Source organism: Lithobates pipiens, unplaced genomic scaffold (assembly GCF_037356315.1).
Source record: "Lithobates pipiens isolate NorthernLeopardFrog02 unplaced genomic scaffold, aLitPip1_a1.2 Scaffold_30, whole genome shotgun sequence".
NCBI classification, from domain to species: Eukaryota; Metazoa; Chordata; class Amphibia; order Anura; family Ranidae; genus Lithobates; species Lithobates pipiens.
This window is the reverse complement of record NW_027507791.1, coordinates 165,375,392-165,402,878: the sequence shown is the minus strand read 5'-3', so window position 1 is coordinate 165,402,878 and position 27,487 is coordinate 165,375,392. Positions and strand designations below refer to the sequence as shown.

At 46.0% G+C, this 27,487-nt stretch overlaps 1 protein-coding gene across 1 annotated transcript in view; it reads left to right on the top strand.

Annotated features, from left to right (window-relative positions):
• Positions 1–21,672, top strand: part of RTF1 (RTF1 homolog, Paf1/RNA polymerase II complex component) — a 520,646-nt gene extending 498,974 nt beyond the window's left edge. Inside the window, exon 18 of the mRNA XM_077465048.1 lies at positions 21,015–21,672. Within this exon, the coding sequence (XP_077321174.1) occupies positions 21,015–21,121 (107 nt within the window). The 3' untranslated portion in view covers positions 21,122–21,672. The remainder of the gene's footprint in view (positions 1–21,014) is intronic.
• The last annotated feature ends 5,815 nt before the right edge of the window (positions 21,673–27,487 follow it).

Genomic DNA, 27,487 nt, shown 5'->3' with positions numbered 1-27,487 from the left:
TCTTTAGCAGGCGTGCACGTGCCCACAGCGTGCCCCTGGAGCCAATGTGCATGCCCGGCAGGCGCAATGACTGCCAGTCACCCGCGATAATTCGTGAAAGAGCAAGTACCGCAATCTGTGTGTAAACACGCAAATCCCGGTTCTCAGAAGAGACCAATCGCGTGCTCCTACGAAGTAGGAACACTGATCGGTCTCCTCCCCTAGTCATTCCCATCCCCCCAGTTAGAACACACCTGGGGAACACTTAATCCCTTAATCGCCCCCTAGTGTTAACCCTTTCCCTGCAAATTACATTTATACACTGGCTATTTTCACTTGGCTCTGGCAGTAAAACCAGACTACAGAATAACAAACCAAAGTGCATGAGGAGCGCCAGTTACGTAAACGTGCAATTTTTCCATGCATGGACACAGTACAGGCTCATTTTAAAATATATTTGAATTGTATAGTACAGGACACAGACTGGGTTATAGACTCATACCATCAGATGATTGGACTCTGGCAAAGTAACAAGGACATGGCCCCTGGGCACCTCTCCTATAGAGTTAGTTATCCCATTTTGTGAAGCCTTGGTCTATTGCTAGTGTCCATGGTCGTGGACTTTTTTTCCTTCATGGAGAAAACACTCTTAACCACTTATTTATTTTTCTTGAAATATCTTCAAATTATTCAATCAAGTTCTCACTGCCTTGGTAAGCCAGCTTGTAATGTTGCTTCAGGTACAGTATTCTGCATGAGCACTCACCTTTTCATTTAGTACAACACACGTGGTCAGCAGGGTGCTATAGAGGTCCAGGGCCATGGTCAATACCTATGTAACCCAATTCCCTATAGACCATTTTGGAGGTATTCCTACTGTAACAAGTTGGACTTTTATAGATGTCCAACTTGTTGAGCAGGTAAGACAGGCTTTTACATTGTATGCAATTAACTATCTCTGTTGTTCAAAGGGACAACGTTTGAGTTTTATTCACTACAGTGTAAACTTTTCAAATTTGGCACTAAAACTGAACCATGCAGAGCTTAGTCTCATGACCAGATGTGACACCAAACCTCAGGTCGCACATTTTCTGCCACTTTAGTCTAGGCCTGTATATTCAGGTGCTTTCTCCCACCCTTTCGCCACAAGGATTTGCTACATGGCAGTCTACATTTGGGTTGCTGCATTCACCTTTTGGACATACTTGCCCTATATTCCACACCCTATTTTGTTAGTAACCCACAGAGGAATACCCTCACATGGTGTGGGGGCCATTGCAAAACTGTAGCTTAACATTCACTCTGCCAAAAGCTTGCAAAGAGTTCAATCTCTAGTGATGATGCATCCCTTGCAGTGGATCAGGAGCTGGCTCTAATTTTCCACAATTCCTTGAACAAATAATGGCTTTAATACAATACCTTTGCCCATTAATCAAACTCCATGCCTCTGCTTTTACTGCTGTTTCTCTACTTGAGCCAGATACCATTTTTTATGCCCTAAATTAAGCAGACTTAGGGAATGAAGAGAACATGGAGGCGGTATTGACAACTGTGGAAAATTTTTCTCCTGCAGAATTTTGCTATATTGAAGAGAACTTCATGCAATATGCTTCCTAATGTGAAAAAGCTTGTTGGTGCTGTCCACAACAGTCTTGGCATTGTTCATCGTAATTCTTAGTCTTGCCATGCACCTTTTGGGCACAAAGACTTGCAAAATCTTTAAAAACATTCTCTGTTAATGAACAAAGTGCAGTCTATGATGATTGGGTTACTTCGAACTGGATCAAATTAGCCAACGCTATCCAGTCTGTCTTAAACATCTCACTGTACCGATTAAGTATGTTCCTCCTTTCAAAGATTCTGCACATAGAAGGTTTGAATTGCTCTTAAAGCAGTATTAAACCCAAAAACAAAAATGTATTAAAGCTTGCCAATAATTATATTTGGCTGCATTACTTTTTCCTTTTTAGCTTTTCCCTGTTATTACCTGGTAATCTGGCAAGTGACATATAGTTACATAGGTTCAAAAGAGACAAGTCCATTTAGTCCAACCAATAAAAAAAAAATGCATACAATCCCATATACACAATTCTATACCCACAGTTGATCCAAAGGAATGTGAAAAAACACAGCAAAGCATGATCCAATTTGCTACAGCAGGGGAAAAAATCCTTCCTGATCCCCTGAGAGGCGATCGGATTTTCCCTGGATCAACTTTACCTATAAATGTTTTATTATGTACATTTAGGAAAGAATCCATGCCCTTAACGCAATCTACCGAGCTGGCAAGAACCACCTCTGGAGTGAGTCTATTCCACATTTTTACAGCTCTTACTGTGAAAATAAGTTTCCCTATTTGGAGATTTAATCTATTTTCCTCATGACGTAAATAAGGTCTTCACAGATGACAAGGAGGTACTAAAGTGAATAACTCAACACCAAGTTCAATATATACACTACTTATGTATTTGTACATGTTTATCATGTCCCTCCTTAATCTCTTCCTCAAGAGAGACTAAACTCTGTTCCTCTAATCTTTCCTCATAGCTGAGCTCCTGCAGGCCTATTATCCTTTTGGTTGCCCTTCTCTGCAATTTCTCTGGTTCCCTGATATCCTTTGAGAACAGATAACCAAAACTGACCTGCATATTCCAAATTAAGTCTTACTAATGATTTGTACAGGGGCAAAATGAGATCTCTCAATTTTTTAAAACTTGAACCTTTTCTGATGTCGGAGCGACTTCAGTAGTGTACATTAAGACGGCTCTCATTCACTATAATGTAATTCCTAATGTCAAGGCGACTTGGAGCGTCTTGAGAGCTGAAAAGTCTGATCCCAAGTCGTTGTAGTGTGAACCGATACTAAGTGTCTCAAGAAATTAGATGGGTCTTCAGTACATCAGGTGTGATCCGTTTTCAGTGATTTGCACCATAGCTTGTAGACTCTAACTTTCACAAGTTCCACGTGTCCGGTGGATAATGCGCTAATGTTAAAGGATCCAACAGATAAAAAGGTGGAACTTCTTCCAAATCAATATGTCTTTAGCAAGTTCAGTAGTGCAGCTGTTTCTTGTAGCAATTGGTATACCTCAGTCCATTAAGGAACAGTTTGGAGATTCTGCCTGATCAGCAGGCCCAGCAATGGGCTGGTGTATCAGATGTACTATATTTTCACAGTAGATGCTATGAAAGATTCTATCATTCAAGCCTTCACGGCTTATGCTTGGACTACTGAAAAATTGCTGCATGGCTGAAAAATTGATCAGCCAAAGCACCGTGTAAAAAAAAAAAAATCTTGGCCAGTTCCCCCTTCATGGTGAACGGCTATTTGGAGACGATCTGGTTAAATACATCCAAAGGATCTCTAATGGGAAAAGCTTTTACCAGTAAAGAAGTAGTTTCAAATATTTCTCCTTTAAGCATGCTTCCTCAGCTGTGTCAGGGGCATCAGCCTCTAGGCAGTCTCGACAGCCTCAGCCATCAGGTTCAAGGGGAAGACCCCAAGGGCAGCACCAGGGTCAATGGAGATCCTGGGGCAGAAAGCCCACAAAGCAGAATGCTAAAGCCTCCTTATTCAGGGGCGCCCCCGCTCTCTCATATGGGGTGGGGAGGCTCCTGCAATTTTCAAAGATCTAGCAAGAATAATGTCAAGACAGATGGGTGGCTTCTTCAGTTTCTCTAGGTTACAAACCAGAGTTTAGAGAATTTCCATCTCGTTTTCTAAGATGTCCCCCACGATCCAGAGAGGGTCTCTTTCTAGCTCTGGATCATCTATTATCCCAGTTGGTGATATCAGAGGTTCCCTTAGATTTTTTACAACACTATATTAAAACATACAAACATTTTAACCACTTGCTGACTAGCCGCCGTCGTCCTACTGCTGCAGGTCGGCTCGTTCCCACAAATCACAGTACTGGTACGTTGGCTCCTCTAAGGGCCATAGCAGGCGCGTGTCCACTGCGTGGTGGGGGACCCTGTGCGTGTGGCTACCTGTGATCACGGGAAAGCCAGGACGGGGATATGTCAATGTAAACAGACAGATCCCCATTCTGATGGGAGGAGAGAGAGAGATCTGCTGTTCCTAATAAGTGATCTCTCTCCTCATCCATTCAGTCCATCCCCCCACAGTTGGAAACACCTCCCAGGGAACACATTTAACCCTTTGATCGCTCCAATGTTAACCCCTTCCCTGCCAGTGACATTTACACAGTAATTAGTACATTTTCTCTTATATTCACCGACCGACACAGCTCCTCTCTGTAACTAAATAGGTTTGTTAGCCTGCCACTAGGAGAACTAGGCAGAATTGTAACACTATACACAGAATTGTCAGTACCACCCAGGGGGCGGACCCTGTGCTAACAACCCTCCCTGCTGCCATAGCAGCCTCAGTTTTATTTTGCCTAGTGAAGGAGAATGACCTAGGAACCCTGCGGGCCCTTCGATCCAATTTTTTGATGCAGGATTTGTACTTTTGCTCAAGATGAATGATCCTGTGATCGTCTATCAACTGCCGGCTGGGTGACAGGCTGGTTGAATTATCCTTAAAGTCCCCCCCAGTCCGGCCATCGAGCGTGTGCAGGCCGCAGTTACGGCTCGGCAGCCACGACATACCTCAGCTCCAGAGGTGGTCAGTGAGCTTCAATGCTCCGGGGTATACATATGAACGGCTACTGATGTCTGGATCACAGTATACTGGGCCAGTAGCCACCCTGCAACTGTGCAGGAGTGGGTCTGTGGTGGAATGTCTCCCAGCTCTTCAGGACTGGTAAGTACGGGGGGTTGAGCAGCTGGGCAATCCCTGGGAGGTCGATTCGGGGGCCACCTCACCACCTCCTCCTTCCCCCCACGTCCCTATCTTCCCTCCTTCCCCCCTCCCCCCGGGGGGCGGCTGCAATGTCTGCTGGTGGTGTGTGTGCAGGGGTTCGCTGGGTCTCTCAACTGTATGGGGTCTGTGTGGCTAGCGATGGTCCTGGTTCCAGTGTGTGGAGTGCCTGTGGAGGTTTTTTGCTAGTTGGAGGCAGCACTGTTCTGTGGCTTTCTCTTGTCACCGCTTGGCGCTGTCCGGCAGCCATTTTGGATAGGGGCAGAGCAGGTTCCCCTTGTGAGCTTCCGTGGCCATTTTCTGTGAGATTTTCCTATTCAGATCACTGGCGGCAATTTTTTTGAGGCCCGATTGCTCTTTTCACCGCAGCTCTCTAGTGACAGCATGACATGTGCTATCACGCTGTTTCCTGTGTTCCCTGTGTATACAGGACGCTGGGCAGCCATTCCCTGAATGCTGATGCAAGCTCTGCAAATCGTTTCACTGCTCTTTTCTACTGCTGCTGCCGATACAGATTCTTCACTCTGCACTTGGGTAACCACCTGGGGACTACAGGCATGGCTAGTAACCATCACAGAACGCCTCAGGGTGGCGAGTCTGGCGCTAGAAGCCCACCCCCCAGCCAGCGGCAGCAGGAGGGTGGGACCGTCAGTGTCCCAAGTCCTCTATTAGGTGGCAGACAGGGTAGGGTCAGCATGGCTTCAGAAACTGGTGTTTCTTCCCCCGAAAATCCAGGCTATTGCAACTGGGTCACCTGCGGATAGCGTTGTGCCCATGGACACCCTGACGGTGGTCCTTAACTCATTTGTTGCTAAATAGAGGCGGTGCATGTAAGGAAAGGTGCGCAAAAAAGGCCCCTGTCCTCCCCGTCCTCTGGGGAGAGCTCTGATGCAGACTCGGGCCCTGCTCTGACCTATCAGACAAAGCTGACCAGGACCATTCGAACAGCGAGGATGATTCCCCGTCCGGGTGCAACAAGGTGCTGGTTGGAGCACTTATCACAGCTGTGCATGATACCCTGAAGATCCAGGCGTCAGCGGATCCCTCTGCTGATGTATCTGTCCCCTTTGGGTCCAGCAAGCCAGCACGTTCACCTAAGGTGTTCCCGTATTTGACTTATTTTGACAAGTTCATCTACAGGGAATGGGGTCGGCTGCAATGACATTTTCGGTCCGCAAAAACAGGACGGTGCATTACCCTTTTGAGGAAAGCCTTCTCAAAAAATGTTCGGCTGCTCCGGTCGTGGACCCCCCAGTATCCAGGTTAAATAAAGTAACCACGATCCCGGTAGAGGGGACTCCTGCATTCAAGGATCCCACGGACAGGGAGGCCGAGGCAGTGGCTTGTTCCTTGTACACGGTTGAGGGGTCATACGGCCAGTACTGGCATCTGCACTTGTGTCACAGACACTAACTGAGTGGACAAAACTTTTGCACCGCGTATTGGGAGGGCAAAAGGCTTCACCTGTCTGCGTGGAATTGGCGGACCAACTAGTGCAAGGCCTCAAGTACGTTTGTGACGCGTCCCTGGATACCCTCCCCTTGTTATCCAGGGCTTCAGTGTCAGCTGTGGTGCTGCGGCACCTGATTTGGCTAAAATGCTGGTCTGCTGACCAGGCATCCAAAAAAGGCTTGACAGATCTTCCTATCCTTGGCAACCGTTTCTTTGGGGCCTCATTAGATGACATTATTAAAAATGCCACCGGTGGTAAGAGTAACTCCCACAAGCCAGGAAGCCCAAGGAGCCACGCCGCAGGCAAGGGCCCTTTTTTTCCACTCGCAAACATCTTTTTCGGCCGACTGGGACTTCGGCGAATCTTCCCCAGCCCGACAGGAGGGCCACGGACAGACACAAGCGCCCCTGGCATCGCAAGCCTAGCAAGCCTGCGACCAAAAGTGCTACCGCATGAAGGTTTGCTCCCACCCATGTCTCGGGTGGGGGTTCGCCTTCGGGAGTTTGCAGCCCAGTGGTCCTCCCGATTATCCGACCAATGGGTCTGCGATCTGATTTCCACAGGCTACAAGATAGTTTCTCTTGGCCGCTAACAGATTCTTCCCCTCCAGCATACCCGTGTCCCCGGTTTGCCCGGAGGCCCTATTGGGGGTGGTAGGGAACTTGCTTAGTCAAGGGGTGATTGTACCAGTTCCGGAATCGGAACGCTTCCTGGGATTCTACTCAAATCTGTTTGTGGTCCCCAAGAAGGAAGGGGTACGTCCGATCTTGGACCTGAAAGCCCTCAATCAGTTTGTAAAAGTGCAGAGGTTCAGAATGGAATCAGTTCGTTCAGTAGTCACTGCACTCCATCAAGGGGACTCCCTGCCATCCTTGGACATCCAGGATGCGTACCTGCACATACTCGTATGTCTGCGGCATCAAAGGTTTCTGCGTTTTGCAGTTGGGGAAGCCCACTACCAGTTTGTGGCGCTACCATTTGGCCTGGCATCAGCCCCCCTAGTCTTTACCAAGGTATTGGCTCCAGTTTTGACGTTGTTGCGACAACTCGGGATTGTGATCGTGGGATACCTAGACAATCTCCTCCTGAGAGCATCTTCCGCCTCAGAATTAGTGGAGGATGTTGCAATCACTATGCAGACTTTGCAAGAATTTGGGTGGCTGTTGAACCTAAAGAAGTGGGTGGTGGTACCGACCCCAGTGCCTTTAGTACCTAGGCTTGCTGCTGGACTCCAGGGAAGCGAGTGTCTTTCTCCCTTCAGACAAGGTGCAGACCCTCATAGCCGCGATAAACCTACTGTGGAATCGCGAGCGGTCATCACTTCGTGTTTGCATGCGAGTCCTGGGACTCATGGTGGCTGCCTTCGAGGCTGTGCCGTATGCCCAGTTCCACACCAGGGTCTTGCAGAAAGAGATTTTGTCAAAATGGGACAAATCTCCTTTGTCCTTGGATCGCTCGATCCAGGTGAGCCAGTCAGTCAGACAATCCCTGCTATGATGGTTGAGATCCTGGTGATTTGGTCAGTGGACGGTGATCACCACGGACACCAGCCTATCCGGCTGGGGTGGAGTGATGGGTGTTCAGTCGGCTCAGGGCCTCTGGTCGACGGGAGAATCCAAGTTGCCGATCAATCTGCTTGAATGGAGAGCGATCAGGCTGTGCCTCCACACATGGTCGGTGAGTCTAAAAGGGCATCCGATCAGGATACAGTCGGACAATGCCACGGCTGTGGCATACATGAATCACCAAGGGGGAACAAGAAGCTCAGCCGCTGCTTGGGAGGTCGCTCACATACTTCGGTGGGCAGAGCAACAAGTTCGGCCCTGTCAGCCATTTACATCCCGGGGGTGGACAATTGGCGGGCAGACTATCTGAGTCGACAGATGCTGGACCCAGGAGAATGGGCATTGCATCCGGAGATATTCAGGGTGCTGTGCCTGAAATGGGGCACACCAGATGTGGATCTGTTAGCCTCCCGTCTCAATCAGGTGCTGAGATTCGTGTCCAGGACAAGAGATCTGCGGGCAGATGTGTCAGATGCGCTGGTGGCTCCGTGGGATCAGTACTGGCTGATCTACACCTTTCCTCCGCTAAAACTGTTGCCACATCTGCTTCGCAGAGTGGAAGCCGAGTGGATTCCAATAATCCTGGTGGCCCCAGATTGGCCTCAGCGGCCCTGGTACGCAGACCTGGTGCGTCTGGTGGCAGACGCTCCCTGGCGACTGCCGCTGCGAGAGTCACTCCTATCTCAAGGTCCAATCTTTCACCCTGCTTTACCATCGCTGGCTTTAACGGCATGGCTATTGAGAGACAGGTGCTGAGGAACCAGGGTCTGTCGGACTCGGTGATTCCGACTATGTTGAGGGTGTGGAAGTCTTCTTCACGGAAGATATACCATCGTACCTGGAAGGCCTACATCTCCATGTGTGAGGAGAAGGGGTGGCATCCGCGCTCCTTTTCTATATCCAGGATCCTGCTGTTTCTTCAACAAGGAGTAGACCAGAAATTGGCATTGAGCACCATTAAGGGGCAAATTTCAGCCCCGGCTGTCTTTTTTTTCAGCGACCCCTTGGTGTCTCATTCATTAGTGAGTACCTTTGTTCAGGGGGGTACAACATGTAGTCCCTCCGGTGCGTCCACCGTTACCTCTACTTCAGAAGCCGCCGTTTGAGAATATCAGGGAGATTCCCCTGTTGACCCTTTCACAGAAAGTGGTCTTTCTAGTGGCCATCACTTCGGCCAGGAGGGTTTCGGAATTGGCGGCCTTGTCCTGCAAGTCTCCTTATCTGGTCATCCACAGGGATAAGGTGGTGTTGCGTCCGCAACCGTCCTTTCTCCCGAAGGTGGTTTCGGCCTTTCATATCAATGAGGACATTGTATTGCCATCATTGTGTCCTAAGCCGAAGCACCACAAAGAGGTGGCCCTTCACGCTCTCAATGTGGTTAGAGCTCTAAAAGTGTATTTGCAACGGCTCCCTTTCGGAAGTCAGACTCGCTGTTTGTTTCGGTGACTGGTCCAAAGAAGGGTATGACGGTTGCATCTGCCACCGTTTCCAGGTGGATCAGACAGATTGTAGTACAAGCCTACGCCTTGAAGGGGCAGGTGCCCCCCTTTCCGGTCACGGCCCACTCTACAAGGGCAATCGGAAGTCTTGGGCCTTCCGACACCAAGCGCCGGACGCTCAGGTGTGTAAGGCGGCGACCTGGTCGTCTGTCCATACGTTTACCAAGTTCTACAAGGTAGACGTCAGTGCATTGGCTGATGCCTGTTTTGCAGGCGGCCGTGTAGTTGCAATTTAAATTTTTTCCTGTTTTTTTTGGGTTAAAAACACAGTACTCTTTGTTAATGCACTGTTGCATTGCTTCAGCAAAAAGGTTGCAGTGTTGGGGGTTTTCTCCTGTTGAGGATACCCGGTTATGTGGCGGTGTGTTTTTCTGTGTGCTGCTGTTTTTTTGTGGGTATAGTTTCACTAGTTCCCACGTGCCACGGTGGATGACGTTTTTATGCTGTTTTTTTTCCCCCCACCCCTCGTTTGGCACTGCTTGGGGACGTCTCATTTAGTTACAGAGAGGAGCTGTATCGGTGGGTGAATATAAGAGAAAATAGGATTTTTGTACTCAACGTAAAATCCTTTTCTCTGTAATTCACCAACCGACACAGCACCCACCCCTCCTTTTCTCTACGTTATACTGGTTGTTGACGTACTGAGGCTGCTATGGCAGCAGGGAGGGTTGTTAGCACAGGGTCCGCCCCCTGGGCGTTACTGACAATTCTGTGTATTGTATTACAATTTTGCCTTGTTCTCCTGGTGACAGGCTAACAAACCCATTTAGTTACAGAGAGGAGCTGTGTCGGTCGGTGAATTACAAAGAAAAGGATTTTACGGTGAGTACAGAAATCCTATTTTTTTTTTGAAGCACTGATCGCTGTATAAATGCCAGTGGTCCAAAAATTGTCAGATTTGTCCAACGCAATGTCACAGTCCCACTAAAAATCGCAGCTCACGCCATTACTAGTATAAAAATAAAAATGTCCTAAATCTATAACCCTATTTTGTAGACGCTATAGCTTTTGCGGAAACCAATCACTATATGCTGCTTGCATTTTTTTTTTTTTTTTACCAAAAATACGTAGAAGAGTACATATTGGTCTAAACTGATGAAGAATTATTTTTTGAGGGCGAGAGGGAGATATTTATTATAGCATAAAGTAAAAATTATATTTGTCGCTTTTTTTTTTGTTTATGGCACAAAAACTAATAACCAGCTCTATTTGTGGGGAAAAAAAAGACATAAACTGTGTTTGGGTACAGTCTCGCACGACCATGCAATTGTCAGTTAAGTGGCACATGCCTTAGCTCAGAAAATGGCCTGGTCATTAAGGGGGAAAATCTTCCTGTCTGTAAGTGGTTAAAATTAGGCACATTATCTAGTGTCCTAAATATTCTGCTCTAGAAAAACCACAGATGGAGTGATCTCTGGACATAAACCATGGTTAACTTTAACAAATACCATCTGCCGATTCTTCGGGGGCTTATTTTATGAAATTATAAAGCAGTCATCACATTCAGTACTATAATAGAGAGTGGAGAGAGAGAGACTAATTATAAACATTTAGATACAGATTCAGGACATGGTCAGAAGGCAATACACATAACACAGGGAAACGCCCTGTTCTCTGGCTAAAAATATATAATTTAAATAAAATAATTTTCTCAGATAACATGCATACTGGTGGAACACATATGGGGTTATATAGGAAAATGCACTCACTGGAAATCTGAGTGGAAGATCTGAAATGAAGGGAAGCTCTGCTGATTTTATCATCCAATCATGTGCAAGCTAAAATGCTGTTTTTTATTTTCCTTGCATGTCCCCCTCAGATCTACAGTGACTGCACTTCCAAGTGCACTTGTAGTGCAAACTGGATTTTCCATTAGCAAATAACCCTCCTAGTGTTCACAGAGATGTACATTCTTGATAAGGCACCTAATGACAGGTGCACTGAGTCTAGGTCAGAGCCTCTCAAAATGAACACTGAATCGTGGCAAGGAGGTTCTCTTTCAAAAACGGATAAACCACTGCAAGAAGAAACAAAGACAAACATGCTAATCAGCAATCCACACCCCTAGAGCATAAAACCCTGGATGATAGAAGGAATCTCAAGGAGTGAGTATATGAAAACTGTGCAGATTATGGATGGATCTATGTCCGTATGGGGTTCCCAAATATATTATGCATCAACGGTATACCTGGGCTAAGCAGACAAAGGGTTATCAGGATTAAAATTAAGATATACACATATGACAGTTACTATGCATATGGGGTTGTTCAATGCTCACCATCCAGAAAATTGCAAAGGTAGAGGGAGAAGTTAGGTTTACATGTTTCACATAGACTACCCTATGGATAAAGAAGTGCAGTGGTAATCCCAGCCTATAAATGTAATCGGTATATGCAGCACGGCGTGTGACGTTAACGGGCCCGCCAACACAGTGCGCACGTTTGCTCTGGCAAATCTTCGCATAGAGGGAAAGACATCCTCTCCAGCAAGCCTACCGCCCAATGGACAGTGAGGGGGTGTGCCACAGATAACTGTAACCCATTCCTCACTGTAGCATCGCGCATGCGCCAGAACTGACAGAGCTGAGTCATCGTACAAACAACCACATCCACAGTGGGCAGGGCCTGTGGTGGCCATGTTGGAAATGGGCAATTGGAAAAAGCACCAAAGGGCAGCCTACGCCAATTGGCCATGTTGAAACCATGAACTCCCAATATGCCCCAGGCCACCATAGTGGAGGGCATATGCCTAAGAACGCATATGGGAGAACACTGCAAGCAAACATAAGACTATTAAACCGACAAAAATAACCTATTGGAAAAATACACTTTAACATGTAACCTTCATACAATATTCAACGTCAATGCTCTGGACTTAGATGCACCACAATTGTGTTAAATCCTGGATCGCGTGTGGCAAATGGCTACGGACAACAAACAGCAAAATACATAGAAGGAAAAGGAGAGAAAAATAGGGCAAAGAAAAGTGAGGAGTAACCAATGGAGATGTTGGACCAAATTCAGATTGAAGCTTTAATACAAACTCACAAAAGGTCTGTATGAGTGAACCTCATTGAGTCCAGGTTGCACCATCGCGTTTAGACATTTGATCCATAGGGTCTCGCATTGGAATATATGATTGTCCCAATTCCCTCCCCTGAAATCTGGTAAAATGACCTCAAAGACAAAGGAGGACCATTTCCGTATGATATTTGTGGTGAAGACTAATATGTCTTGTAACTGATGATTTTACCACTACCTAAGTAGTAAGTATGTTCTCCAATTCTTTGTCCCAGTCATCGGTTCGTTTTGCCAATGTAGACTGTTCCACAGCGGCAGGTCATAATATATATAACCCCCTCTGTGTAGCAGTTTGAGAAGGTATTTGATCTTTGCCACTGACCATTGGGTAGTCTCATGCCAGGGCCCTCCTGGACTCTGGGACATTGTGAACAGCTACCACAGCGGTAAGTACCGGGTTGTAGAGATTTGTCGTTTCTATGTGGTATATAGTGACTAGATGTTAACTGTTCTCTAAGCATAGTGGCATGCCTAAAGATGAGTTTGGGGGTCTCTTTGACATATTTAGAGACCGTGTAATCATCTGTGAGAAAATGCCAGTTCTTTGGAGATCGTAATTGTGGTTTATTTGACAGGTATCTTGTAATTAGACCTACAGTTTGATTATGGCGTTTTTAGGCAAAGTACCCTATAGTAAGGAAGTTCTCAACCTGGTCTTGGCTCTATTATACGAATGTCTTTAAAGTCTGAATATCCCACTGCTAGTAGTCTATGTTGCAGCAGGTCAGCTTGTTTTTCAAAATCTAGTTCCGAGGTGCAATTCTTCTGTAACCTTATGTATTAAGGGATACTTCTGACTAGGGATCTGGGATTTAGGCTACTGGCGTTGAGTAAAGTATTGCCCGTGCTCGGTTTTCTATATAGATCTGTTTTAAAGATATGCATCAGATCCAATAGAAATATTTAGGTCTAGGAAGTATACCTGTACCTTGCTCATTTATGGGTACATTTTAGATTGTACTTTATTGATATTAACCACTTGCAGACCGGACCATTTTGCTGGTCAAAGACCAGACCACTTTTTGCGATTCGGCACTGCGTCGCTTTAACTGACAATTGCGCGGTCGTGCGACGTGGCTCCCAAACAAAATTGACGTTTTTTTTCCCCACAAATAGAACTTTCTTTTGGTGGTATTTGATCACCCCTGCGGTTTTTATTTTTTGCGCTATAAACAAAAATAGAGAGACAATTTTGAACAAAAACGCATTATTTTTTACTTTTTGTTATAATAAATATCCCCAAAAATATAAAAAAAAATAAAAATTTCCCTCAGTTTAGGCCGATACGTATTATTCTACATATTTTTGGTAAAAAAAATCGTAATAAGCGATTATTGATTGGTTTGCGCAAAAGTTATAGTGTTTACAAAATAGGGATAGTTTTATAGCATTTTTATTAATAATCTTTTATTATTTTTTTTTTTACTAGTAATGGCGGCGATCTGCGATTTTTATTGTGACTGCGACATTGTGGGGGACCCATCGGACATTTTTGACACATTTTTGGGACCATTGTCATTTATACAGTAATCACTGCTATATAAATGCAGTGATTCCTGTGTAAATGACACTGGCAGTGAAAGGGTTAACCAGTGGGTGACAGTGTAGGGGTTAAAGGGGGATTCCGCTCTTTTTTTTTTTTTTTTCTTACTTGTGTCCCAGGTGGGCGACTGCTACCTTCGCTTAGCATCCACGTCCGGCGTTTTTTTGACCCCCGGCGCGACGATTCTTTTCCTCGGGATGACTTTTAAAAAACTGCTCTGGCGTTTTCCATTTTAAGTGTGGGCGTCTGAAGCCCACAGGCATTTACTTCCTGTATATCGATGACGCTCGGCTCCCAGCATGCTCAGCTCCATCTCGCACATGCTCAGTGTGCAATAGTGGTAATGGCAGATACAGCTGCCTGCCCACTTTAAAAATGGCAAATTCGTACACGCCCTCGTCACGTGACCGGCGTCCTAACAAAATCTCGCGAGTTTTCGCAATTTCATTGTCCCCCATGGATTCTTGGGAAATGGCTTAGAAATTTCCCAGGGACCATTGCGAGGACAATAACCACGCCTACTCCCACGGGAGGACAACCAGGAAGTCAGCAGAAACATCAGAAATAAAAGGTAAGTAAAGAATATTTTTTTTTTCAGGGTTCGTTTAGCTAAGTAGGCTATCTGGTGAATTTAATAACATGAAGTTTCATTTTTAGGTACCAAACCGCTTTAAGTGTTCCTAGGGGTGTGTTACTAACTGTGGGGGGGGTTGGGCTTTCATTTAGTGTACACTGATCTCTGCTCCAATCACATGGAGCAGAGATCAGCGTCACTAGTTGCTAGGCAGAATGGAGAAATGTTGTTTATACAGCATTTCCTCCATTCGGCCGCTCCGTGAGACGATCGCGGGGATGCCCGCGGCGATCGAGTCCGCGCGTCCCATGACCGGACTCACGGGGGTCCCGACCAGCGCGGGAGCGCGCTGCCGGCGGCGCGCTCCCGATGGCGCGCTCCCGATGGCAGGGCGGCATTGAGTATTGGACGTACCTGTACGCCAATATGCCTGCCCGTACCATTCTGTCGACGTACATCGTCGTGCGCTGGTCGGGAAGTGGTTAAGTTGTTTCAAATATGAGTCAGTCCTTTTCTGTACTGCTCCAGATGACCAGTAGGTCATCTGTGTACTGGAACCAGTAGAGAATGTAGGGGAGCCATGGTGCATACACTTCACTAGAGAAGATTTCTCTCTCCCAGCCACCTAAATATAGGTTTGCGTAAGATGATGCACATTGCTGGTGCACATAGCTACTCCCTGAATTTGAAGAAAATTGATCCATAAGCACAAAATAGGTTTTAGTCCAAATAAAAAGTAAGTAGATTCAAAACAAACTGAGTGGCCAGATGGTCTATGCTGTTCCATAAGAAAGGACGCCTGACGCCCCACTCCTGCGGGATACTAGAATAAAAAAAATGGTATTGTCAGTAGCAACAAGTAGGGCGTCTGGGGGAACATGGGTCCCCGTCACATGTTTCAGCAAATCCGGTATGTCTTTTATGTATGGAGGGAGTCTTATGTGGGGGAGAAGAAATTAGTTCACTTAGGTGACTCAAGCTTCTCAGCCACAATGTGATCCAGGAAGCAGAAGTTCTTCCTCCTCTGGTAAGCCTGAAGGGGGGGGAGTGTCCTCTCCCCACCAGACGCCCCATGTGCAGCCTGTTTTCTCCCCCTTCTCAGGGGGAAAAAGCGCTGTTTTAAAAAAAAAACGTCATGAAGGGATGCCGCTCAGCGTCTTCCAGCTCCCCCCCCCCCCCATCATGCCTGTCTCTGCTTGGGGTCCTCCATAGGGTCAGCAGCACGAAGATGGCGGGTGGAGGGTCTTAGCGCCGTGTGCTCTTCCTCAACGTCCAGCGCGGAAAGGGAGGCTTTTAAAAGGGCACTATTGTGTCTGTTCATGCTGCTGGGGGACACAGGAGCAGGGGAGGTGTTTTTAAAAAAAAAGATTTGGTGACACAGGCATTCTCCTTGACACATTTACAGCATCAGGCTGAGCATTAATAGCAGCAATTAAGCTGGACTATTGCTCATGCAATTGATGCACTCCTTTTGTTAGTACCTCTGCTTTGTGCATCGGGCTATGATTGGAAGGGGGGGGGGTAAAAAAAAACACCTCAAAGGGAGGCTCTATTAAGACTCCTACAGTCACACTGCAGCCTAGTAACATCTCAAAAAAGATGTAATCATCCCCTGAGAGTGAGCCATCAGGAGGGGCAAGTCTTGCAGCTGCTCTTGACACTGCAGCCCCTATGTATATTACCCAGGATGTTTTTTCTTCAACCATTTTAAGCTTGGAGCAAAAAATGTATGCTTTATTTGCATTCCAGACTGGGGCTAAGCGTAGCAGATCCCCGTCCGTTGCTCAGGACCTTCATTCTGAGGAGCAAAAGATGATGATTTGCCTTCTAAACACCAGGAAGAGGCTAATGTGTCTGCGTCTGAGGAACCTGATACAGAAATATCAGGTACGCAGGAAAGATTGTTGGTACAATCTCTCACTGGGTTGGTCCGCTCTACTTTTTCACTGCCAGCAGCACAGTCAGTTGATGAGCCCACGTCTGGTTTGGGTTCACTAAAGCCTCCTCAATCTGATCATTCTTTTCCTATCCATGCGTGGTTAAGTAAGCTTATGTATTCTGAATGGGAGCACCCAGATAAACAAATTTTCCCTCAAAAATAGTTTTCTATACTTTATCCTATGGAGGAAGATTTTTATAAAATAAAATAGGAGATTCCAGCAATTGATGCTGCTATATCCTCTGTAAATAAAGCAATGCTCAGATGTTAAATTATCTAACAAATAAAAAGTTGGAATTCCTTTTTAAGAACTATATTTCTCTCGCAGCTTCTGTCGTTCAACCTGCGCTGGCAGTGATCAGAGTATCTCTTTACAGATGGTACTCGGTTATTCCCGATCAGCAGGCCCAGGATTTGGCCGGTATTTCAGAAGCATTGTGTTTCACAGTAGACACTATGAGAGATTCTATTCTCCAGGCCTCATGGCTTATGCTAGGGCTGGTACACGGCGTAGATTCCTATGGTTGAAAAATTGGTCAGCCGAAGCGCCATGCAAAAAGCTCTTGGCCAGTTTCCTTTTTCATGGTGGACAATTGTTCGGAGACAATCTAGATAAGTATATCCAAAGAATTTCTTACGGAAAAAGTTCCCTTTTACCAGTCAAGAAAAAGTTTAAACATTTTACTTTTAAACGTACTACTTCAGTTCCAGGGGCAGCTGCCTGCCAACATCTTCCATCATCAGATTCTAGAAGTAAACCTCTCGGTCAGTCCCAGGGCCAAAAGAGGACCTAGGGGAGGAAGCCCACAAAACAAAATACGAAAGCTTCCTTACGAAGGGACGCCCCCGCTCGCAGGGGTGGGGGGAAGGCTTCTGTAGTTTTCAAGAGCCTGGCAGGAACATTGACAAGACAGATGGGTGGCTGCCTCAATTTCTCTAGGTTAGAAACTAGAGTTCAGAGTTCCTGTATCCTCGTTTTCTCAGATCAAACGTTCCCAAAGATCCAATGAAAAAGAAGTCTCTCTCTAGCTCTGGATCATCTCTTATCTCAAGGGGTGATGTCAGAGCGAGGTTTGGATTGTTATTCAAACCTGTTCATAGTTCCAAAACCAAACGGGGATGTCAGACCCATTTTAGATCTCAAATATCTAAACCATTTTTTTAAACATCCATTCCTTTCGCATGGAGTCAGTCCGATCAGTAGTCTCCTTCTTACAGGGGGAGAACGTCAATTGACATCTTCATGGGCCAATTTTCCTAGCTCATCAGAATTTTCTCTACTTCAAGGTAGAAAATCGCCCCTTTCAGTTTGTAGCTCTAACTTTCGGACTGGCTACTGTACCTCAAGTGTTTACAAAGATCCTGGCTCCACTTTTAGCCAGGTTAAGGGCCAAAGGTATATATATACTAGCCTACTTAGACTATCTGCTCTTGATAGATCAATCGGTAGCCCGCTTAAACCAAACTATGGTCACCACAGTCAGCTACCTGCAAGACATAGGTTGGATTCTGAACCTATAAAAGTCCTCCTTAAAACCATCAAGGAGATTTCCGTACTTGGGGCTGATCATAGATACAGCTCAAAAGAGGGTGTTTCTGCCCCTGAAAAGGATCGGTTCCATAAAGGAACTGATCCCCGTGGTCAAAACAAAGAAAATTCCTTCTATTCATCTTTGCAGGAAATTGTTGAGAAAGAGGATGGCTTCTTTTGAGGCCTTTCCTTATGCGCAGTCTCATTTGAGACTGCTACAAAACAGTATCTTACCTACTTGGAACAAGAAGGTCCATGTTCTGGGCTTTCCGATGCATTTACCCCCCAGTGTGGGAGCCTCAATTGGTGGTTGATATCCAAGAATCTTCAAAAAGGGTAATCCTTTCTGCCAGTCACCTGGAAGGTAGTAACAGATGCCAGCCTTTTAGGTCGGGGAGCAGTCCTGGAAGAAGCATCTGTCCAGGGGAAATGGTCCATCTCAGAGAGGATCTTGCCCATCAATATTCTAGATATTCTGGCAGTACACCTGGCCCTAGAGGCCTGGACGCTCAGACTATGAAATTATCCTATCTGGATTCAATCAATCAATGCCACAGCAGTGGCCTACATCAATCACCAAGGGGGACGACAAGTCATGCTGCCCAGTGAGAGGTGAATCATATTCTTTCTTGGGCAGAAAGCAATATTTCAGGGATACAGAATTGGCAGGCGGGCTACCTGATTGGCTAACAATTGTTCCCGGAAGAATGTTTCCATCATGCCGTCAATATGCCAAAAATGGGGGGGGGGGGTCCGGACGTGGATCTGTTCGCATCCAGGCTCAACAAGATCGACAACTTTGTGTCAAGGACAAGGGATCCGATGGCATGCGGTAGATGCCTTGGTCTTTCCTTGGGATCAGTTCTCGCTGATCTATGCATTCCCTACTGTTCTGCTGTTTCCACGGCTTCTTCGCAGGAGAAGGGAAGGAGGCAATTCTTGTGGCCAGGAGATCTTGGTTTGCTGAGATCATAAAAATGGCGCTAGGGGATCCTTGGACCCTACAACTGTGGCCAGCCCTTCTCTTGCAAGGTCCGGCATTCTATCCTACCTTACAAGCGCTAAATTTTAGCGGTTTGGCTATTGAGACCCACATTCTAAAGGACCGTGGGCTGTCAACTTCAGTAGTTTCTACTATGGTTAATACTAGGGAGCTGGCCTCCAGAATTATATATTATAGCGTCTGAAAGGCATATGTCTCCTGGTGTGAATCCAGGGTTTGGCACCCCAGAAAATGTCATAGGTGGGATCCTTGAATTCTTACAAATGGGAGTAGAGATGAAGCTAGCCTTGAGTACTATCAAAGGCCAAGTGTCGGCCTTATCAGTGTTTTTTCAATGAACACTTCCTTCACATTCTCTGGTTCGTAACTTTATTCAGGGGTTAACACGGATTAATCCCCCAGTTAGATCCCCCTTCAACCCTTGGGACTTAAATCTAGTCCTATCGTCTTTACAAATGCAGCCTTTTGAGCCTATTTGAGATATTCCTTTGGTCCTCTTGACAAGGAAGTTCTTTTTTTTTTTTTTTTTTTTTTGTTGGTTGCAATATCTTCTGCTAGAAGAGTATCAGAGTTGGCTGCTCTTTCTTGTAAAGAGCCATATTTTATTCTGCATAAAGAAAAGGTTGTATTACGACCTCATGCTAAATTCCTACTGAAAGTAATATCAGGTTTTCATGTAAGCCAAGATATTGTTCTGCCTTCTTTTTTTTTTTTCCCCAGACCCTCATTCTGTGAAGGAAAAATCATTACGTTCTTCTGATGTGGTGAGAGTCAAGGCCTATTTGAAAGTGGCCACTCAGATTCGTAAAACAGAAGTTTTGTTTGTGCTTTCAGACGGTCCTAAAAGAAAACAGGCAGCGTCAAAATCTACTATTTCTAAATGGATTCGTCAAGTGATTGTTCAAGCTTATGGTTTAAAGAGGAAAATTCCCTCTTTTCATATTAAAGCTCACTCCACCAGGGCTGTTAGGTCTTCTTGGGCAGTGCATCACCAAGCCTCCTTGGCTCACATCTGCAAGGCTGCAACTTGGTCTTCAGTCCACACATTTACCAAATTTTATCAAGTAGATGTGAGAGGTCATGAGGATAGCACCTTTGAGCACAGTGTACTGCAGGCTGCAGTATGAGTTCTTTGGTCTCTTGGTGCCCTACTTTTGTTGTCTCCCTCCCTTCAGTTGGCATTGCTATGTGGCATCCCACTTGGTAAGTACTATGACTCTGGGTCCCGTGATGTACGATAAGAAAATAGGATTTTTAAAACGGCTTACTTGTCCAGCACTTGAAGGTGGCCTATTAAACCCACATAGTACTATGGCTCTGTTTCCCATGATGTACATCCAAAGAAAAGGATTTTACAGGTGAACCGTTTTAAAAATCCTATTTTTCTGCCAGACAGAGAACAGGGCATTTCCCTGTGTATGTGGGGCTTCTGCATTCGATGGTGCAGACTTAATTTTGGGTCTGTGCTTTTTGACCATGTCCCGGGTAAGACCGCATGCGTGGGATCTCTGTATATGCATAGTATATCATAAATCTGTACCTAAATGTTAATCTAATTACTTTCTCTGGACTCTTTTATAATATTGAATGTAATGACAGCTCTATATTTCCATATAATAAGCCCCTGAAGAAACGGTGGTCTTCCCCACGAAACATGTTGAGCGTTCAATTCACAGATGGTATTTGTTAAAGTAGACAGTGGTTTATGTCCAGAGGTCACTCCATCTGTGTTTTTTCTAGAGCAGAATATTTAGTACACAAGATAATGTGCCTATTTTAAATTGTATGTTTTAATAGTGTTGTAATAAAATTCATATTTTTATTTTGTGTATGTTAAGCCTTTTTTACGGTACAATGAAAGTTCACAATAGCCTCTTTTCATTTTTCTTTCTAATCTGGTAGGAAGTAAAATACCTCATTTAAATGTGAAAATTGGCACTCTTCTCTAAAAAAAAAAAAAAAAAAAAAAATCTAGTTTTACTTTTAACTGTATCCATGAAACCTCTTCTATTTTGATTTACAGAATCCAAGTCCCTTGCTATTTCTGCAAAGGCACCCCCTGCCAAGGATGGTGCGCCACGGAGATCTTTAAATCTGGAGGACTACAAGAAAAGAAGAGGACTTATTTAACCTGGACTACCAGCCTTCTGCTTCTGACCTTGCATGTTCCATTGTGTCTCAACCTTCATCGGTTTGTCCTCCTTGGGTTGGAGCAGCAACAAAATTAAGCATAGACTTGGAAATTGAATTAACCTGTAAAATAAACCTACTGACTTAAAGGAAGTAAACCACATCAATTCTCTTCCCTCACAGTGGATATGTGGTTTTTGCATTATTTTTGTTTGCCTCCCCACTCTTAAGCCTGATCTCAGTGCACAGTATTACAAGGGATTCTGAGGCTCTGCAGCATATGGATAAGAGGCTGTGTGGGCGCTACGTTATTAAATCTTTGTACGTGAAAAAAACCTTCAGAGGCATTTTTGTATGATAAACTTACTTTCTTATATCATTGGATTGAAGGACAATGCTGCATTTGGATATACCTGTGATGAGCATAATATTTTTGTTTTTGTTTTTCTGCAGTATGGTCACATGGCTGACTGTATAAATTCACAGGTTGTAAATAACCTAAAAACCACAATTGTAAGAAGATAACTCAATAAAGGATTCGTATGAACATATGTGGCAGATATTATGTTGACTCAGGTAGCTGACCTGTTTTTTAAATTGGAATCTCCTAAACTCGCTTCCCATTCAGCGCCTAGTGAATCACTTTTCAAAGCAAACATAAAGCAAGCATACTTTAATGCTATAATCCTTAGGCCTCATGCACACTGGACAATTGCCCAGCTCCTCTAAATGCCTTTTCTTCTGGAAAGAGAAAAGCGGCTTTAACAAATGCATGTTTTGTCAAAGTGTTTGGGTGTTCATTCATTTTATTGGCCAGAATAGAATAGGCACGTCAAACGTGCTTCTCTCCTGAATGCCCAAATGATTTTTTTTTTCAACTTCTAAAATCTCCACTTCTAATATCCCTGTAAACACCTATGTTGACATACAGGCTAACCTAGATGGTCGTTTAGAGGCTGGAAAAAGTCAAACACTTGTAAAAGTGTCAATTTTATTTATTTTTTTACATCCTGTTTGCATGAGGTCTTATTGTTTCTTTAGCAATTAAGTGAGTTACCGACCCAGAACAATTATATCCAGATTAGATATCTTGAAAAAAAAAAATTGCATCTGCTTGTTCCAGGTAAAGCCTGGTACACACCGCAATTTTATTTTTGTTGAACCCAGCTCTGATTAGCTCTGTACTTATATTCCGATGTTAGTTCAGCGATCTCCCCTGCTGTTCTCTTGTTTTCTGACAAGGACGCCCCCACTCCAGTCAGTGCTCGAGTTGGTCGGCTGCTGGGTTTCCCAGCATGCTCATCTTACAGATGCCAGTCAAACAAGCTTCTGTCAGACCGGCTGCCATACAGATGCGCCGAATGTCAGACAGTCTTTATTGTACCGACCCGTGTGTACTAGAATTAAGTTAATCACATTGTGAAAGAACTCTAAGGCAGGCCAGTTGTACTAAAGTCCATCACTGAATCAAATTCCGTACAGTCTGCCCATACGTGGATCGAATCTTGGCTAGTCCCTGCTGAACCGACTAAAATTCGATCCATCTATGGCCAGCTTAAAGCTGAAGCCTCAGCATTTTTCGACAGTGGCAGTTCTCTTATTGCACTTTTTGAGAGGTTCCATTTTAAGTCTGAACTCAGTAATTCATTCAAAATTGGCTAATGGCCTCCACTGAAAATCCATGTGAAATCGGCAAAAATAAAGGCATCCGATTGTCTTGGTCCACAACTACATGTGTTTTCGAAGCATACGCCTATTATGTGTAATAAAACTTTCAAAGATTTTATTTATAGCTCTATTGAAAGCTGTTCATTTTTCATTCAAGCCTGGCTGCTTTTTACCTTTACGTTGTCTCAATTTTATCAGCAATTATGAATTCTTAAACATAACTGAAATTAGTGAATTTAAAGTAGAGTTGAAATTTAATCACTTGACCTTTTTTAGAAGAAGCTCAGTGGAAGGAGCGTGAAAACGGGTACAGGAATTGTGGCCCACTAACTTTACAAGAACATAAAACTTTGGCTTGAAAAGGAAAAAAAAATATTCAAGCGTGTATTTCTACCTCAAAATGTACATTTTAATGCTTTAAATTCCCTTTCTATTGCTGTGATCTGATTTATTGTTAGTAGGTGGCTATATCCTTTCTTCATGGTCCCACTGTGTGTATGAGCATAACTACCCTCTCCTGCTCACTCCTGATATGTACTATGAACATATCTGGATCTGTAGTGTACATAGAACAGTGCACATGACCACAACGAATGTGCACTGTACATTCCTAATAAATAAAAGTGACAGGGGAAAGAGGTTTGGGAGCTCAGAGAACATTACAATAAGGCTGAAAATACTGTTAGAAAATGTTGTGAAAAAAAGTTACAGGTATTGAAAACGAGGATATTGTTTAGTGTCACTTTAACCACTTTCCCACTGGGCACTTAAATAAAGCCCCTTTCTAACCAGACCAATTTTCAGCTTTCAGTGCTCTCACATTTTCTATGACAAATAGTCATGCAATATGGAATTTTTGTCCTTTTTTTCTCTTATATTCACCGACCGACACAGCTCCCTTCTTAGCCATTGGGTTGTTATGCCCTATTACCAGGAGATACTAGGCATTAGTTGTAATACAACACTCAGAACTCTTAGTTCCGCCCAGGGGGAGCGGTCCCTTGGGCAACAACCCTCCAGCCTGCCATGCAGCCATCAGTTTTATTTTGCCTAGTGAAGGAGAAGGACCCAGGAACCCTGCGGGCCCATCGGTCCGTGCTTTTTTTTTTTCTGCAGAAGCGTGACTTTTTGCGCAAGATGATTGATCCTGTGATCTACTATCAACAGTCGGTTGGGTGACAGGCTGTATACTCTTATCCTTGTAGTCTCCCCAGTCCGGCCATCGAGTGTGTGCAGGCCGCAGCTACGCGCTAGGCAGGCCACAAGGAAAACCTCAGCTCCAGGGGTGGTCAGTGAGCTTTTATGCTCCGGGGCATACATATGACCGGGCTACTGATGTCTGCGTCCCAGTATGCTGGGCCAGCAGCCACCCTGTACTGATCAGTGAGTGGATCTGTGATGGAATGTCTCCCAGCTCTTCAGGGCTGGTAAGTACAGCTCTCCCTGCCTTGGTGGGGCTGAGTAGCTGGGCATTCCCTGGGAGGTTGATTCGGGGGTCCCTTACCTCCCTCTGTTCTCTCCCTGTCCCTACCTTCCCCCCCCCCTGTGGGAGGATGCTGCATGTGGCTGCTGAGGGGGGGGGGTTACACTGGCTAGCTGTGTCCTGGGTCTTGTTTTTCATGCCCCTGGAAGGTGTCTGTGAGGCCATGCTGATGTCCTGCTCACCACCATTGATTCTCCCTGTACCTCATGGAGCTGTTTTTGGTGGCCATTTTAGGTGTAGGCAAGGCAGCATGCTTTCCTGGGCTTCAGCTGCCATTTTCCTGGTGATTTTCTATTCAGAACACCAGTGGCCATTTTCTTGTAGCCTGAACACGTTTTTTGAGTGTTCTCAAGTGGCAGCATGTGCTCCTGTGCCCTCACAGCCATTTTCCCTCTGTTTTATGTCCTTGTGCTGGACGCTGGGCGGCCATTTTCTTGAAGCCTGAGCACATTTCAGAGCGCTTTTATCGCCATTTGCAGCTGCTTCCACCGACACAGCACTGTTTCCTCTGCACCTGGGAGCCAACAGGAACTACAGGCACTACCTGCTGAATAGTGCAGAACTCCTCAGGGTGGTGAGTCCAGCACGACAGAGCCCCTAAACCAGCGGCAGTAAGGAGGGTGGGACTGTCACTGTCCGAAGTCCCCTTCAGGTGACAGACAGGGTAGGGACAGCATGGCTTCAGAAACTGGTGTTTTTTCCCCCGAAATCCAGGCAATTGCAACCAGGTCGCCTGTGGACTGCGCAGTGCCTATAGACACCCTGGCGGCAGTCCTCAATTCATTCGTTGCCAAGATGGAGGCCGCCCCCCCCGTCCTCTGGGGAGAGCTCTGATGCAGACTCTGGTCCTGTTGAAGCTGGTGACCCCTACTCTGTCTTGTCAGATGACGCTGACCAGGACAGTGGGGATGAATCCCCGTCCGGGTCCGTGCACGACAAAGAGCTTGTTGGAGCACTTATCACAGCTGTGCGTGATACCCTGAAGATTCAGGAGCCAGCAGATCCCTCTGCTGATGTAGCGGTCCCCTTTGGATCCCGCAAGCCAGCACGTTCACCTAAGGTGTTCCCGTGTCTGACTTATTTTGACAAGTTCATTTACAAGGAATGGAGTCACCCACAACGGGCCTTTTCGGTCCCCAAATCCATGGCGGTGCGTTACCCCTTTGAGTAAAGCCTTCTCTAACGACGATCCCGGTAGAGGGGACTCCTGCATTTAAGGATCCCACGGACAAGAAGGCAGAGGCAGTGGCTCATTCCTTGTGTCGCAGACACTGAGTGAGCAGAACCGTTGCACTGCGAATTGGGAGAGCAACAGGCTTCTCCTGTCTGTGTGGAACTAGCAGACCAACTAGTGCAAGACCTTAAGTACGTTTGTGACGCGGCCCTGGATACTCTTCCTCTGTTATCCAGGGCTTCAGTGTCAGCAGTGGTGCTGAGGCGCCTGATTTGATTAAAATGCTGGTCTGCTGACCAGGCATCCAAAAAAGCCCTGACGGATCTTCCCTTCCTTGGCAAGAGGCTCTTTGGGGCCTCATTAGATGACATTAAAAATGCCACCGGTGGTAAGAGTACCTTACTCCCACAAGCCAGGAAGCCTAAGGAGCCACGCTGCAGGCAAGGGCCCTCTTTTTCCGCTCACAAACTGCTTTTTCGTCCGCCCGGAGCTTTGGTTAAATGTCCCCAGCCTGACAGGATGACCACGGAAGGACAAAAACATCCCTGGAACCTCAAGCCTGCGAACAAAAGTGCTACCGCATGAAGGTTTGCCCCATGTCTCGGGTGGGGGGGTCGCCTTCGGGAGTTTGCAGCCCGGTGGTCCTCTCGACTATCCAACCACTGGGTCTGCAATCTGATTTCCTCCGGCTACAAGGTAGTTTCTCTCTTGGCCACCAAAGAGATTCTTCCCCTCCAGCATAACCGTATCCCCGGCTCGCCGGGAGGCCCTCTTGGGGGCAGTAAGGGACCTGCTGAGTTGCGGGGTGGTTGTACCGCTTCCGGAATCTGAACAGTTCCAGGGATTCTACTCAAATCTGTTTGGACATACCCCTTCCTTCTTGGGAACTACAATCTTGGACCTAAAAGCCCTCAATCACTTTGTGAAAGTGCAGAGGTTCAGAATGGAATCAGTTCGCTCAGTAGTCGCTGCACTCCATCAAGGGGACTCTCTGGCATCTTTATTTATTGGCTCCAGTTTTGGCATTGCTGCGGCAACATGGGATTGCGGTTGCAAGATACCTAGACGATCTCCTCCTGGGGGCTATGGTGGCTGTGGTCCCTGGTGATTCAGTCCGGGAAGTCGTTCCTACCTCTGAAGTGTACAGTGATCACAACGGAAGCCAGCCTATCCAACTGGGGTAGAATGATGGGGGTTCAGTCGGCTCAGGGCCTCTGGTCAGCCGAAGAATCCAAGTTGCCGATCAATCTGCTTGAGCTAAGAGCGATCAGGCTGTGCCTCTCCACATGGTCGATGGGACTTCAGGGGCATCCAATCATAATCCAGTCAGGTAACGCCACAGCTGTGGCATATGTTAATCACCAAGGAGGAACTAGAAGCTCAGCCGCCGCACGGGAGGTCGCTCACATACTTCGGTGGGCAGAGCGACACGTACCAGCCCTGTCTGCCATTTACACCCCGTGAGTGGAGAACTGGCAGGCGGACTATCTGAGTTTTACCAGATACTGGACCCAGGAGAATGGGCGTTGCATCCACAGGTATTCAGACTAATGTGTAGTGGGGTGGGGTACACCAGACGTGGATCTTCTGGCCTCCCATCTTAATTGGAAGGTGCTGAGATTCATGTCCACGACAAGAGATCCATGGGCAGATGCGCTGGTGGCTCTGTGGGATCAGTACCAGCTGATCTACGCCTTTCCTCCACTAAAACTGTTGCCACGTCTGTTTCACAGAGTGGAAGTCGAGGGGATCCCAGTAATACTCATTGCCCCAGATTGGCCTTGGCGTCCTTGGGATGCAGACCTAGTGCTCCTGGTGGCGGATGCTCCATGGCGACTGCCATTGCGAGAGGACCTTCTGTCTCAAGGTCCAATTCTCCATCCTGCTTTACCATTTCTGGCTTTAATGGCATGACTATTGAGAGACAGGTGTTAAGTAACCGGGGTCTATCGGACTTGGTGATCCCAACTATGTTGAGGACTTGGAAGTCATCTTCTCTGAAGTTATATCATCATACCTGGAAGACCTACATCTCCATGTG